General features: G+C 52.1%; 2 protein-coding genes across 9 annotated transcripts in view; one reads left to right on the top strand and one right to left on the bottom strand.

The window, feature by feature from the left end:
* The window catches only part of ERN2 (endoplasmic reticulum to nucleus signaling 2), a 44,377-nt gene extending 41,013 nt beyond the window's left edge, over window positions 1-3,364 (top strand). For 7 of the 8 annotated variants that reach the window (XM_053213768.1, XM_053213765.1, XM_053213769.1 and 4 more), the window contains 7 exons: window positions 77-176; window positions 292-494; window positions 1,674-1,821; window positions 1,911-2,038; window positions 2,604-2,727; window positions 2,816-2,883; window positions 2,975-3,364. In XM_053213768.1, coding sequence (XP_053069743.1) covers window positions 77-176; window positions 292-494; window positions 1,674-1,821; window positions 1,911-2,038; window positions 2,604-2,727; window positions 2,816-2,883; window positions 2,975-3,187 — 984 coding nt within the window. In that variant the 3' untranslated portion in view covers window positions 3,188-3,364. The remainder of the gene's footprint in view (window positions 1-76; window positions 177-291; window positions 495-1,673; window positions 1,822-1,910; window positions 2,039-2,603; window positions 2,728-2,815; window positions 2,884-2,974) is intronic. The other variant, XR_008294744.1, reaches the window with a different exon arrangement.
* Window positions 3,322-15,091, bottom strand: PLK1 (polo like kinase 1). The gene is made up of 10 exons (XM_027043020.2): window positions 13,106-15,091; window positions 12,273-12,441; window positions 11,366-11,510; window positions 10,290-10,383; window positions 8,701-8,920; window positions 5,735-5,890; window positions 4,705-4,782; window positions 4,358-4,512; window positions 4,074-4,256; window positions 3,322-3,828 (listed from the first exon to the last, which is right to left on the bottom strand). Exons 1-10 carry the CDS (start codon window positions 13,511-13,513, stop codon window positions 3,622-3,624), a joined length of 1,815 nt encoding a protein of 604 aa, XP_026898821.1. The 5' UTR covers window positions 13,514-15,091; the 3' UTR covers window positions 3,322-3,621.
* Between the last annotated feature and the right edge of the window lie 465 nt (window positions 15,092-15,556).

Raw genomic sequence — 15,556 nt, 5'->3', positions numbered from 1 at the left:
CCAGAGCTCGGAGGGGCGGTGGGGCGCTGGTAGGGTCCCGGGTTGCAGAGTGACTCTCTGTCCCTCACCCCCTCAGTACGTGGAAAACCCTGAGCTGGAGCGCTGGGGCCTGGAGCCCGGGGAGGCGCTGCAGCAGCTGATGTCCGGCCTGGCCCACCTGCATTCCCTACACATCGGTATGCCCCGCCCCCACCCTCCATCCCAGGCCCCGCCCTCCACCCCTGGCTCCGCCTTCCCCACCCCTGGCTCCGCCTTCCCCACAGCCAGCGCTCAGCTCTGCTCTGTTCTCAGTGCACAGGGACCTGAAGCCGGCCAACGTCCTCATCGCGGGGCCTGACGGCCCTGAGGGCCGAGGCAGGGTGGTGCTCTCAGACTTTGGCCTCTGCAAAAAGCTGCCTGTCGGCCGCTGCAGCTTCAGCCTCCGCTCAGGCATTCCCGGCACGGAAGGCTGGATGGCACCCGAGCTCCTACAACTGCTGCCCACCGACAGCCCTGTGAGTCCTCCCCCCTCCCTGGCCGCGTGCCTCTCCAGATATGGCCAAGCTTGTTTCTTCATCTGTAAAGTGGGCACAGTTCCCTTCTCACCTAGAGAAGCAGTTCTCAACCAAGGACTGTTTCACTGCCCAGGGGACATTGGGCACTGTTTGGAGACATTCTTGGTTGTCATACATGGCCACGGAATCGGGGATTGCTACTGGCATTGGGTGGGCTAGAGGCCTAAACACCCTACAATGCACAGGACAGCCCCCCATGACAATTATCCGCCCCCAGGTGTCAATAGTACCAGGGTTGAGAAATCCTGAGCTGGAAAAGGGTTTTCAGTCCGCACTGTGCTGCAGAATCACTGGGCAACTCTGAAAAGTCAGATGCCCAGAGCTCATATGCTGTGATTCTGACCTGATCAGCCTGGAGTAGGGCCCCAGGTGTTCTAATGTGTAGCCAGAGAGAGCCACTGGTGTCAAGGGTTTGGGGAGCACCAGATGAGCGAATACAGTTGAAGCCCAGAGCAGTGTCAGACTTCCAGAGACGCAGGAGCCTGAGACTCCAGGCTTACGGAGTTTTGAGCTGTCAGTGTGCAAGTGGAATATGAAGCCATGCACACAGATGGGAGTTAACAGGAATGGTCAGGCACTAGGCAAAGCCACACCTGAGTCCAGAGAAAGCAGGAGGTGGGCACCTGGAGGCCAAAGGGACTGATGTTATAAGCCCGTACAGATTTTATTAGCGGCCAGTATTTTAACTTGAGGAATTCCACGTTACAATCTGGATTTCGGGATCCTCTTGGAAAATCAAAGCTCTGTCACCAGGGAGAGTCCCCTGGAGGCAGGCAGCTGGAGCGAAGTCCAGCTGTCACCACTGGGAGGGCAGGTGCCACTTCATTGCCTCGTGCCTGGCCAGCTTCACTCCTGTTACCTGCTAGACCTGGAGGAACACAGCTTGGACACCTGCACCAGTGGCTCAGTAGGGCAAAGATTTTGGATGAAAACCATGGGCCCCTCCCAACGGTGCAGAGGGGAGGAGATCCCAGGCCAAGGAAATGGCGCTCAGGACGCACCCTGGAGTTCTAGTCTGAACCAAAGCCCTGGCTACTGTATCAGCCCATGGGAGACTTGAACCAGAGAGGCTTCCTGGAAGCAGGGACCACTTCCTTATGTCTGTCTCTCTGCCCCCAGACAAGCGCAGTGGACATCTTCTCTGCAGGCTGCGTGTTCTACTATGTGCTTTCTGGCGGCAGCCACCCGTTTGGAGAGAGTCTTTACCGCCAGGCAAACATCCTTGCAGGGGCTCCCAGTCTGGCTCACCTGGAGGAAGAGACCCACGGTGAGGGGCCTGGGCCTGGCAGAGGAGGGAGGAAGCAGGGCACGGGGCTGGGCAGGCCTGAAGCCATCCCTCGTTGGTCCCCGTTACAGACAAGGTGGTTGCCCGGAACCTGGTTGAGACCATGCTGCACCCCTTGCCGCAGGCCCGCCCCTCTGCTCACCAGGTGCTGGCCCACCCCTTCTTTTGGAGCAGAGCCAAGCAGCTCCAGTTCTTCCAGGTCAGAGGGAAATCTTGGGAACAGCCCCAGAAAGTCCCAAATCCGGGTCTTGAGTGATAAGGAAGGGGAAGCCAGAGTGGCTGGGCAGAGACTTGTCTGCCTGTTCCAGGCATCCCAGCTCCTTCTCTAAACCAAGCTCGGACCTTAGACTCCTAGATGCTGCCATGTGGACACTCCAGATGCTCACTACCAGACTTCCCGGCCCCGCTGCTGGTCCCCAGCACCCCTCCTCCCCGCCCCACTTGACACACGCCCCATGCCTAGTTGTCACTTATGCTATACGGGTGCCCAGATAGTCCACCCCACTTGTGGGACCTTGAGCAAGAGACTCTGTGCCTCGGAGCCTCAATGTGCTCATCTGTGAAATGGGGACAACAGTACCTACCTCACAGGTTGGTGAAGACCTGGAAGGTAACATGGAGACATGGCACAGAGAAGCTGGACTCAAGGGCCACCAATCCTTACCCTAACCCAAGAAGCTTCTGCTGATTTGCTCCCCCAAGCTGTAGGGCACTCCTGGCCTCTGAAACTGGTCACGAGGCTCAGGAGCTCTGTGGGGTCCTAGGACGTCAGTGACTGGCTGGAGAAGGAGCCTGAGCAAGGGCCCCTGGTGAGGGCGCTGGAGGCGGGAGGCCCCGCGGTGGTCCGGTGCAACTGGCATACGCACATCTCCGTGCCGCTGCAGATAGGTAGAGGCCAGGCTCGGCCCGGGGTGGGTCCGGGAGGCGGAGGGGAGTCTGGTGGGGGCAGCTTTGCCAAGGAGTTGCCCGCCCACAGATCTGAGAAGGTTCCGGACGTACAAGGGGACGTCGGTGCGAGACCTGCTCCGTGCAATGAGGAACAAGGTGTGCTTTAGGGTTTGAGTGGGGCCTGGGGGGCGGGGCAGACTGGTCATGGCTGAGCCGGGCGGGGGCTCTCTGCTCTAACTCCCTCCAGAAGCACCACTACAGGGAGCTCCCGGCTGAGGTGCGGCAGGCGCTAGGCCACGTCCCGGACAGTTTCGTCCAGTACTTCACAACCCGCTTCCCGCGGCTGCTGCTCCACACGTACACGGCCATGAGGAGCTGTGCCTCTGAAAGTCTCTTCCTGCCCTACTATCCGCCGGTCTCGAGGCCCAGGGAGCCGTGCCCAGGGGCCGCTGGGAGCTGAGACAAGGAGTTGGGCCCGTGGCCAAGGCTGGCCTCAGCGTCAGAAGAGACGGACAGAGACTTGGCAGCCTGGGGCTTCTGGAGCAAAGATGTGCCCAGAGCCCAGGCACCCCTCAGGGACTACAAGAAGAAAAAGAAGATTCACGTGTTTAATGTATATAAAGGCAAGGAAAGGACAGTCCCAGATTCAAGAGCAATATTCTGTACAATTCACATGGCGGGGTTGAGAGGGAAGGGAAAGAGGCCATAGAACCCACACCGGAACACGTACAAAAATAACTTACACGGAGACACCCATCAGCAAGGATAATGTAGCTCTTCCCAGCCCCCAGGGCCGGGGGCCACATTCTAGAAAACAGCACCGTGGGAGCTAACCAGTACGGGCCGAGGTGCTGGTGGGGGTGGGAGGGGCACCAGTCCGGACGGGAGGGAGGCCTACGAGGAGGCCTTGAGACGGTTGGTGGCCGAGCGGGAGCTCAGCAGCTTGTCCACCATGGTGCGGGCGTAGCGCAGCCGGCTGGCCAGCTCCTTGGAGCAGCCATACTCCTCCAGCAGGCTCAGGCGGTACGTGCGGAAGTCGCGCTTCTCATCAATGTAGGTCACGGCTGCCATCAGCGGGCACAGGATGAGCTTGGTATGGTCCTAGGAGGCAAAGGAGGGCAGAGAGATGGAAGGGAGTTACGGGTGGGCGGACTGAAGGCCCCAGCTGCTAGTGTATGGGGGACTGGAGGGGAGACATTCTGGCCGATGAGGGGTTCCCACCCGCCCGCTCTCTTCCTACCACCTGATGCCAAGGATGGGTCCCACGCCGCCCCACCCAATCCAACCCTGGGGCCCTGCTGCCAGGCACAGGCATCCCGCCCCAACTCTTCCCCACCCCGGTTCACCTGGAAGAAGTTGATCTGCACAGAGCCGTTGCTGAGGTGCAGGATGATGGCACTGCGGGTGCGAAACCAGGTGCGCAGGTAGGGTAGCCGGGCGAGCTCATCGCCTTCCCGAGGCGTGATGTTGGCGCCTGCCTTCAGCAAGTGTTCACTCATGTAGTTCCGGAAGTACTTCAGGAGGGTGATCTGGTTGGAAGGGGAGGGAGGGAGGCCAGGGTTGGAGACTGACCCCTGGCAAGTGCCTCCCTCCCAGCAACCCCAGGCCGCGGGGACCAGCCAGCACTCACCTTCTTCATCAGGGAGTTGGGATGGGAGCTCACAGTGAGGTAGGACTCTGTGCCATCACGCTCTATGTACTGCAGGCTGTCGCCGTCATTGTAAAGGATCAGGCGTGTCGAGTCGTTGAAGAGCACCCCCACACTGTTGTCGCACAGCTGGTACCCTGGTAGGTGGAGGGGGGCCTCAGGACGGGGAAGTAGGGAGCAGGGGGGGCACTGGGAGCTGGAAATGGGATGCCTGGGACGGAGAGGAGATTGTTGAGAGGACCTGGGAACCGCACAGGGAAGAGCCTGGAACAGCTCGAAGGGTCACTTGGCTTTATCTGAGCCGCCCACCCGTTCTGGAAGCAACCTACCAAGGCCGTACTTGTCTGAATAGTCCACCCATTTGCTGACCCAGAAGATGGGGATGCAGGCGGGATCCTCAGCCTCCTCTGTGACAGAAGCAGACAGACTGTTGGTCAGGACCAGCCTCCTCCCCTCCAGTCCATTCAGGTGGCCGACACCAGGGAGGGATGCTGAACACCCTGCCTGGACTCAGTCAAGAGGTCTGGGACCCCAGAGGAGAGCCAAGCAGGGCTGTGTCACCACCAAGCCCTGGCAAGCAACAGGACGGACAAGTCCCAGGGCAGAGCACCCTGTTCCTTTCATTTTACAGTCCATCCATCCACTGATCAAAGGCCTACCGTGTGCCAGGCACTGTCTCAGGTACAGTGAGCAAGGGCCTAAAACCCAGGCTTCATGGAGCTTGTGTTCTTGTTATAGGGACAGAGGCTGAGCAGCGTAAGTATGGATAAGGTCTCTAAGTTACTTCTATCATGGTGAGAGTCAGTGGCCAACAGACTAGTGAATTTTCTGGTCCGAATGACTAAAAAAATGTGAGGCAATATACAATTCCAAGTATCTCAAAATGTCATGTTCTGTGCACGCAATAATCCCCTATTTAAATGCAAGAAGCAAATATAGAAATGAAGAATTATGGAGAAACCCACAGCAGCTGAGGGGGATGACAAGTCCTAGGAGTGGGGAGGATGTGAGATGTGGAGGAAGCACATTACAGAAGAAGGGAGGGGTAGGAGCAAGAGTCCCGAGGCTCCTGCAGGTGAAGCAGGAATCCACAGGACGGCAGAAAACAGCATGTGCAGATGTGTAAAGGCAGCATGCTGGGGTTCTGGAAGACAGAGACAGAACAAGTGAATCAGAAAAAGAAAGGAGGGGCCTTGAATGCCAGGCTACTCCATTTGGATTTTGTTCTACAGAAAATGGGGCGACTAAAGGTATTGCGGTGATCGGGGCCTGGACAAGCCACCGACCTGCTGCGGCCGAGACTTCCTGCCCTCTCCAGATGCCCAGGCGCCCCCACCCCCAGGCCCCCACAGTGCCTACCTTGTCTCACCAGCCCCCGCTCTGAGGGCTTAGAGGCATTGACACTGTGCAGCTGTTGCAGCATGTCACCTAGGTGGCCGTCGACTGCCTCATTGGTCTCCCGGACCACTGGTTCCTCTTTCTCCCGGGGCCGCTCGGGCGTGGGGTTCTCCATGCCTAGGAAGATGATGACACGTGCTCCTTAGCTGGGCACAAAGGCAGCAGGGTGGGAGGGGCATGGGACCCTCTACCACTGCTGGTATTCTTCCCAGAGAAAAATCATTTTAGCTGCCATTGCTTTGGGTAAACTGAGTCAGTGTGGGATTATAGAGCAGCAGGTGCCATGCTCACGTGACAGGAACGTGGTACTCACACCTCCAGGGCCAAGGCAAGCCCTTTAGGAAGGTTTCACGGCCACATACAGCCACAGAGCCTCAGACACTCAGACCTCTACCCCAATGCTGGGCATTTGATGAAAACAGGAGATTTTTTTTCCACCCCTAAATTTTGTACAGATGTCAAAAGAGTCTGAAAAGACACCCTTTGAGATTTGTCTCATAGGCTCTATTTGAGTGGTAGAAGCCTGATGATTTTTATTGTCTTTATGCTCAAGTGTTTCTTTCCCGACCAACACATGGTAGTTCTTGTAGAACATGATTTTTGTCTTATATTTTTAAGATCAGAGTTTTCAGTTAAAAACAAACTATGCTGTACTAAGAACTTAAATTTGAAAATAATAAGATATTTGGGATTTGCTTTAAAAACTCTAGGAAAAAGGAGAAGTTGGAAATAGATCAAAGTAAGTATAGGCAAATGTTGCTAACTACTCAAAATGGATGATGTGTACATGGGGATTCTAGTACAGTTAATTCTCTCTACTTTTGAGGAAGTTTGAAAATTTCCAGCAGATCTTAAAAAAAAAAAAATCCCTGGTGTTCAAATTCAAAAAAAAAAAAAAAAAAAAAAAAGCAATCTTTAAAATGGCAATATTACAGCCCAAAGAATAAATCCATGAGTGTGCACTAATGTACATAATCAAATAAATGGAGAGAAATGACAGCTCTTCCTTATAGAAGAATTTCCATGAATTCAGAAGGAGAGGGGAAGAGAGGAATTTGCATTAGAACACCTCAGTAGCAACTGCTACAGCCAGATCCACAGAGCTCTACCTAGGATGCTAACATCGCTGGGCAAGAGTTTGAGGAGGAACAGGGTCATCTCAAAGTAGCTCGGCGAGACATGTATTCATTACAAAGGGAAAAACTGTAACTCTGCAGTGGAAAAGTCCATCAGGCACTACCCTAACCAAGTGACCAAGATTAACATCACCAATAAAATGAAAGGGCGAAAACAAAAAAAGACATCCTTAACGGTATTAGATTACGACAGGAACAAATGAATTTATGTTAAATTGGTGCTATATTCACCCAAAGAAAAAAAGCATTTAAAATGACCTTTTTAAAAACATTATATATCCTTAGTGAAATACTCTAAGGAAAATGGTACTTCAATAAAATGTCATTTAATAAGAGGAACTTGTGTATAGATGCTGAAAAAGTTACGTTTATTAGTGTGAGGAAACAAGAGGGTCAGTTGAAAAGAAATACAAGAATAAAATAAAATCACGGGTGCCTAGGTGGCTCAGTTGGTTCAGGTCATGATCTTGCATGCGGTTCTGGATTCTGTGTCTCCCTCTCTCTGCCCCTCCCCCATTCGTGCGGTCTCTCAAAAATAACATTAAAAAATTTTTTTTTAAATAAAAATAAAATCAAAGTCATAATATTGTATTTGGACACTCATAAATTACAAAAAGAAAAGTAGTAACTCCACAGCTGACAAGATTGTATCAATGTTAAATATCTTGAACTTGCTAACTGTGTTATGTGAATGAATCTTTGTTTTTAGGAAATACACACTGAAGTATTAAGTGGTAAAGGACAGGAAGTATACCACTTACTCTCAAGTGGTTCGGGAGAAAACAGTGGATACACACAAATATATAACTTTATATATATTAAAAAGAGAAAGAGGTAAAGTACATGTAGAAAAACGTCATTTCGTGGAGAAAAGGAGTTATAAGATACAGGAGCTTCCATTTGTCCACCTTTTCATAAGTTTGAAATAATATCAAAATAATGTGGTGAAAAAAATGTGAGTCAGAAATAGCAGTACAAACCTCAAGTTTTTCCCCCAATGTATGTACTTCCTCATTTTGTCCTCTGAAGAGAATCAGACATAATGACAACCCAAGCAAGGTGTGTAGTCTTATAAAAAGTGGCTGTCCCTTAAAAAAAATTTTTTTTTTAACATTTTTCTTTTTTGAGAGAGACAGAGAGTGAGTCACAGAATCAAAGCAGGCTCCAGGCTCTGAGCTGTCAGCACGGAGTTCCACGCGGGGCTCAAACTCACAAACCACGAGATCATGACCTGAGCCAAAGTCGGACATGTAACTGACTGAGCCACCCTGGCACCCCTAAAAAGTGGCTGTCCTTTTAAAGAGAGACCTACTGAAGCTTATGGGGGTAAAATGGCAAGATGTCTGGGATTAACTGCAAAGGAACAAAAATGGAACAGTGAAGCAAACGTGACAAAAAATTTTGTTAACTGTTGAATGTGGGCCGGGGGTGGAGTGTAGGGGTCCAGTGCATTATGCCCTACGTCTATATTTGGAATTTTTCATATTTTTTTTCAATGAACCACGGAAGAGGGATGTTAGGAATTTTTTAAGTAAGAGTTTTGTGAGCATGGCATTCAGTCCACTCTCCTCTTTTTGTGCACAACAGGTCTGGCCCAGCCATGGTAAGGTCTTTCTTGCTAGGGCTGGCCCAGGGGAAGCAGGGCATTTTGCCCTGAGAGGATGGGAGGCCATGGACTCAAGGACTGAAGTCAGTCCTACTGCACACCTGGGTTCTGTGGGCCATCAATCCACACATCTGAAGCCTAGGCTCTCTCTGGGGGTCTGCTGTCTATGCAAACCCTTGTTTTACCTTTATTGAGGACTGTGAGAGGCTTCCGGTTGCTGGGGTCCAGACTGCTGGGAGCAATTGAAAACCGTGGTGCAATGGTGAGGCAGGTGATGGGGAGCCGGGCGGGGATATAGCCAGAAGTAAAAAACTCGTCATTGAGCAGCTCATGAATGGTTGGGCGGGCAGTAGGATCTGTCTGAAGCATCTTCTGGATGAGGGAGGCGGCCACAGGGTTGATGTGCTAGAGCAGAGAGGGACAGCTGTAAGCAGGAGGTGATGGGGGACCCAAGGGCAGCACTGCCATAAAGGAACCGTGGGCCCTGGCCCACATGCATGGCTCCCATATACCATGTTTGGTGGCCACATATCTACCAGGTGCCCCACTGTTGGCTTTGCTGAGTTGACAAGTGTCAACCTAAGTTGTGAGAATGATCACTTCTCCTTCCTTTTGAGACTCAATTTTAATGTGATTTCCCCTGAATTTTTTCTCGCATAATTTAAGTTGCTCACCACTAGAGTAGTACTTGAGAATGTAGGCTGTGAGGTCATAAAGACCTGGTTTAAGTCCCTGTTCCGTCCCTAATACCAGCTAGGACAAGTGACCTGACTTTCTAGGGCCTTTGTATCTTCATCTAGAAAATGAGACGACATAGCACCGAGCCTGAGCCCTGCAGGGTTCAATGGGAGATAACCCAGCACAGATCAAATGCATAGTGACAGCCTAGCATTAGCTGTGCGCTTACTCTGTGCCAGGACAGTGTTCCAAGCACGTCATGTACATTAGCGTGTTTACCCTTCACATAAAACAAGGGGTGGCAGTCTCTATTACCATCTCTCGTTTGCAGATGAAGAAACTGAACACACGTTAAGCGCCTTTCCTAAGAATACACACCTAATGAGTGGTGAAGCCAGCTCGCTCACCCATTCTGAACCATCTGAACCCTTCAGAATCTGCCCATCGGACAGTTAAATGATCCTTTGTGACAGATTTCACCTCTCTGCCCTTATGGAGATGGGGCTCTTGATTTCACACGAGTCAAGGATCCCAAACTGGAAAGCAGCCATGAGTCGGGCTTCTGCAGAAACAGGCTACTCCTTTCAATGCGCTGACAGCAGTGGTTGTGAAAAGGCACACCACTCTGGATTCACAGTGGTTCAGGATTCTGTGAGCACTTAGTGTATACAAGGCGCTCTGTGAGCCGCTCCAGGGGTAGTAACTCCACTTTATAAGTGGGAAACTGGAAGCCAAAAGATTCAGGCCATTTGCCCACTGTGATCTGGCTGCCACGTGGCAGAGACCAGTTAACTCGAGAAGGTCCACTTCTACGTCTGCCTCCTGCTCTTCCCCACCCCACCTTTTTTTGCTCTTTACACATTTTGGGTTATATACCCAAACTCTAAGGATCTACAAATCCTCTCCCCTTACAATAAATGCTTTTGTGCACACCTATCAAGTTCTGTATGTTATTTCAGACACAGATCCACTAAAGCTCTGTGGTTCCCCTAGCAGTGGGGTTGACCTATCTCTAGCCCCGGGATATGATTAGGCTCAGTAAGCAGCTTTTTGGGGGAAAACAAAACAAATTTAAACTTCAAGTGTTTTTAGTCACCTTGGGAATACTGTAGTCATTTTTCTTGATCCGGAGGTAAGTCTCTTTTAGGCAAGATGTCTCAAAAGGTGGTTTGCCCACTAGCAAGGTATACCTGTAAAAGCACAAGGTGGGTAGATTTGGCTCAAGGCTCGCAGCCAAAACCTAGATGCCAGAGGAATCATTTCAGGGCCAGAAGGGAGGCCGGGCATCTGGAAATTCTGACCTTCGGGCCCCTGAGGACAATCCTCAAGCCCACAGGAGCCAGGATATGGGCCGCGGTGAGCCCTCAGAAGACCGGTGATAGCAATAGTGACTTTTCAACTATAGCTTGTGGTAACCCAGGGCCCCAGAAGCTGCTGGCCAGTACAAATCAGGTCCAAGTGCGTGGGCTACCTTCCTCTACAGAAGCAGCACCATTTTGATAGTTTTGTATTCAAGGCCTGGAGCTTTCAGTTGAAAAAGCTCCACTGCAAATAAGTATGAAAGCCATTGCTACAACTCATTTCTAGCTCTCCAGTACTCAGATCAACAACAATAAAAAAGAGAATACCCGAAGGGCCCAACCCTCTACCCACTGCCCACCCACCTCAGAAGGCCTCGATCCAGATAGACTACAGGCACCTCCTTCTGTCAGCTCTATTCCTGACCTAAGTCCTCCCTCCCAGGGCTGCTTTCTAGATTGGTGCTTCTCAAACTTTACTGCGCATGGGAATCACCCGGGGATCTTGTTAAAATCCGGATTCCGATCCAGTCAGTAGTCTGGGTCCTTAGATTCTGCATTTCTAACAAGTTCCTAGGTGATGCTGCTGCTCTGTGGACCACACTTTGAGCAGCAAGGACCTAGAACAGATTTAGGGGGACACCCCCACCCCTCTCCCCCACCTTCCCCAGACACACAGCCCAGGCTGCAGGAATCCTACAAGATAACCTGTGACAAGGAAAGATATGGAAACTGGGCTTTGTTTTGGGGCAATCTGTTCTCTGGAACAGCCTCTCCATAGGCAGAAAGGTCCATAAGGTCAAGTCAGCCAGGTGAGACATCCAAAAGGGCCCTTGCTTAGGCCATGTGGGTCCTGAGACAACTCCCAACTTACATGATGCACCCAATGGACCACACGTCCACCTCGAAACTGTGCCCTTTCTTGCTCAGCACCTCAGGAGCTATGTAATTAGGAGTCCCACACAGGGTCTTCTTGCGTTCCCCGTCATATTCGACCTTGGTTGCCAGTCCAAAATCCCCTGGGACAGAGGGAGGAAGAGGGGGTGCTCAGATGCTAGCCTCTGTCATCTGCCAATGCAGAAAGCTGGTACAGGTTTGAATGTCAAGAACAGGGTCATTTCCCCTTTTGCCCCTATATCTTGTAGGCAGCAGGGCTGCCCAGGCTTCCTCCCACCCTGCTGGCCCAGGGGAGGGGCCTCCTAGGGAGCCTCCTTGCCCCCCCTTCCTTAGAAAGGAGGGCCCTTCTAGAAGGGAGTTGATGGAAACAGCACAAGTCAAATGCCTTCAAGGATCAAGCAAGTAAAGGTCAGTACTGCTATTTGGCAAGTTTGTGAGGAAATGATAGGGAGTGGTGAGGACTGTGGCAAATCCCAGGGGGTCTAAGGGGGAACAGCTGCTTTTCAGCCAGGCAAAGAGCAGCCGGAAGGGATGCTGTCTCAGAACCGCTGGAGCTTCCAACAATATATGTTTAATATGTTTAAGAGGAGTCCAAATCCAAATTTGTATGTCAAGCATCCCAATTTGAAAAATGGAAACTAATTCAAATTCTTCTTTTAAAAAATTACTGCGTAGGAGCACTAAACAATGCGTCTGCAGGATACTGGCTCGTGGCTCTTTATTTTAAATTTCGGTACTAAAGAGGGATTCTAGAAGCAATCAACAGCCCAGACTTCTACCATCCTCTTCCTCCCTCCCTGCCTCCTTCCTATTTTCCCTCTTCCAGCACCTCCTCATTCCCACTTCCGGTGGTGTCAAGCACCCCTTCCGGGTCCAGCACTCACCTATTTTCACCTCCAGATCCTCGTTCAGGAAAAGGTTGCCCAGCTTGAGGTCCCGGTGAATGACCCGGTTTCGGTGCAGGTACTGGCAGCCAAGGACGATCTGCCGAAGATAGTAGCGGGCTTCGGGCTCCGTCAGTGCTTTCCTCCGCTTGTGCAACTCCAGGAGAGACTGGTTGGGGTTAAGAGAGGAGGAATGCGGAGCCGGTAACGATGCACTGGATAAAGGCAGCCGAGGACGCCCCACCCCCACCCTTATTTCTTCTCCAGGACAGCTACGATCCGTTCTCTCCCCTAAGCCTGGCCACAACCAGTCACAGCACCCCTTCTCCCACTAGCTCCCTCCCAAGCCCCCTACCTGGGATACCTCTTCCAGACCCACTCCTGGAAGCTCAGAGTTCTCAGTATCCCTCCCCAGGCCTTTTCGTAGCAGCAGATCCCTGTCCAGCCGCCTCCCTTCCCGGAAGCTCCTTGGTCTGGCTCCAACCACCCTCTCCCTGACCCGGCCCTACTCCGGAAGCTCCGGGTCTGCAGCACCCCTTACCCGGACTCCTCCCTTAGCAACTCCGGAAGCCCTTGCGTCCATTGCCAGGATTCTCCTCCGACCTGCGCCTCCCCCACTCCGCTCAACACCTAGCGTCTAGGAGCTGCCTTCCCTAGCAGCAACAGGACTCGAGCGCTACTTAATCGCAACCCCTTCCCCTTGCAGCTCCAAGTGCAAAGCACGCTCTCCTCGAGTCCTTTACAATGCCTAGCCCAAGGTTTCCAGCACCTCTTCTGTAGCAGCTCCGAGCCCCCGGAGCCCCCAACCACGGTCCCCGGGCAGCGACACTCACTCTCCGGCGGCAGAGCTCCAACACCACGAACACGAAGTCGTTGTCCTCGAAAAAGCCGTGGAAGCCTACGATGTGCTGGTGGGCGAGACTGCGGTGAATGGATATCTCCATGGACATCTTCTCCTTCTGGTGAGGCTTGAGCAGCAACGACTTAGGCACGATTTTACCAGCGAACACCTCCTTAGTGTCGGCGTCCGAGATCTCGAAGCACTTAGCAAAGCCGCCCTTCCCCAGAAAGCGTCCCCGAAGGTAGCGCCGCCGGCTGCGCGGGTCCACTAGGACCTCCGGGATCTCTTTCGCCGGCGGAGCGGCCGCTGGAGCCCCGGGAGCTGCAACTCCGGGGCCCCCGGCTTTCCCTGGGTCGGCTGGTGCCCGCGCCAGCTTCCCTGCAGTTGCCGCCGCACTCATGTTCCCGGAGTTGCTCCGCAAACCTAGCAGAGTCTGGGCAGAGACCTGGCACCGCTTCGCTCCTCCTCGAATTCAAACGCGGCGCCGGGAACGTTACAAGAGCCTGCGCGCCACTGATTGGCCGCGGGGATTTAAAATCCAAACCCGCCCGCCGCGCGGCACGATGGGAGCGCTCTGCACCGCTGCTGCCTTTAAACCCTACCCAGCCCGGGGTAGGAGAGAAACTTGATTGACAGGCACTCGCTGGGCGCAGACACGTGGGATGCCTGGGAAACCGTACACGGCGTGGGGATACAGAGACCCAGCCCGAGGAGAGGGGGAGTTCAGGGCTTCCCTTTCTCGACGGCCAGGGAGGTTCCTGCAGTTCCCATGCACCTCCTCCAGGAAGCTTTTCCTAACACTTTCCTCCAGCCCCACCTACCTTCTAGATTATAACCTCTGAGAATAGAGACCTGGCGGCGCAGCCTTAAGCACTTGCCTCTGATGTCCTCAGCTCCAAGACACCCCAATAAACTAAAACTCAAGTAAAAACACGGTGCTTGCCAGCTGCTCCTAAGCCCCTCCGGAATATAGAGCAACTCTACTCAAAGCATATATGGTTCAGTGATCACCAGCATCACCATCACCTGGGAGCTTGTTAGAAAATTTCAGGCCTTACTTACCCCAGACCTCCCGAGTGAGAAAGCTGCCTTTCAGTGTGAATGCCAGGTGATTCCCACACATCCTGATGTTTGAGAAGCACGGTACCAGGCACCCCCACAATGCAAGAAAGTTGTCTGGCTCGCTCACTGCTAGATTTCCCAGAGCCTGAAAGAGTGGACCCTCAGGTCTTTGGTCTGAGGAGGGATGGCTGGTTGGCAGAATGCCTGGCAAGCTGGTAGGCCAAGGCCAAATTGTCCTGCAGGGGTGTTGTGTTTGGCATCCCACATTTGAAAACTTGGATTCGTTTACAGCACTTAAAACTCAAGAGAGCTCACATAAAAATTCAGATTTGTGGCTTTTCCAAAAAAAAAAAAAAAAAGGAAAAAAAAGCAAAACAAAACTAGAGGCTCTGACAACTCTATACCCACATACCTTCCCTGTTTGCCGCTGTTCTCAGCCATCTCCCTCTGCCCATTTCCCTGACTTTCGAAAGTACTGGAGTAGCAACCCTAGAACGGCAAAATACCCAGGTTAGAAGCGCTTTCTCTGTGCCCCTTGGCGCCCTATGATGTCTCTGATAGAGCCCAGCAAATATCAGCCATATTATTGTAAGTATATCTTTACCTGCCTCCCAGTAAATGCAGAAGCAATGATGACATCTTTCCTAGCCCGTGTCCCAAACTCCCAGAGCAATGCCTAGTAAAAAAGGGGGGGGGGGGTAACTGAAATGTTTGCTGAATAAAAGGAAGGTTTTTTACTTTTACTCTGGTGGTGTGTAATCTCTTTATTGAAGTTTAAGATATGTAGAAAGCGTATATATCATAACTGTACAGCTCAATGAATTTTCACAACTTGAACCCACCCCACATAAACAACACCAGACTGAGAAAGAGAACACTACCAACACCCCAGAAGTCCCCCTTGTTCCTGTTTTGGGAGTCCCCAAAGTGCCCCCCCCCCCAGTTTGATGATTTGTTAGGAGACTCACAAGACTCAGCATATAGTCTTACTGACAGCCGGCTATAATTTATTACGGCAAAAGGCTACAAAGCAAAATCAGCAAACAGAAAAAGGTGCATAGCACAAAGCCCAGAGGAAACCAGGTACAAGCTTCCCAGAGCCTTCTCGCAGTATAGACACAAATACTTAATTCCTACAGCAATGAGTTATGACAGCAAGTGTGAAGTGTTATTTGCCAGGGAAGCTCCTTAGAGGCTCAGTGCCCAGGGTTTTATACTGCTGGCCCAATAGGCTGGCCAAGTAGACACCCTCTGCCTGGCACATACCAAAATGTTGGATTCCTGGAAGAAAAGCAGGCATTTAGCATAAACCATACTGTCTGCACAGTTTAGGCACAGTGAGCTGTTCTTACTATTTAGGTAATGGTGAGAACCCACTCAA

The sequence above is a fragment of the Acinonyx jubatus genome, chromosome E3, assembly GCF_027475565.1.
Source record: "Acinonyx jubatus isolate Ajub_Pintada_27869175 chromosome E3, VMU_Ajub_asm_v1.0, whole genome shotgun sequence".
NCBI classification, from domain to species: Eukaryota; Metazoa; Chordata; class Mammalia; order Carnivora; family Felidae; genus Acinonyx; species Acinonyx jubatus.
This window is presented reverse-complemented; position numbering and strand designations above follow the sequence as displayed.

Bases quoted from the DNA above. Each gene is read 5' to 3' on its own strand.
- PLK1 (XM_027043020.2), bottom strand. From the start codon at position 13,513: ATGAGTGCGGCGGCAACTGCAGGGAAGCTGGCGCGGGCACCAGCCGAC. The intron at 12,442-13,105 runs GTGAGTGTCGCT...AACCCCAACCAG, and splicing joins TGGAGCTCTGCCGCCGGAGA to TCTCTCCTGGAGTTGCACAA. The intron at 4,783-5,734 runs GTAGGCACTGTG...CTTCTGTCACAG, and splicing joins GCGGGGGCTGGTGAGACAAG to AGGAGGCTGAGGATCCCGCC.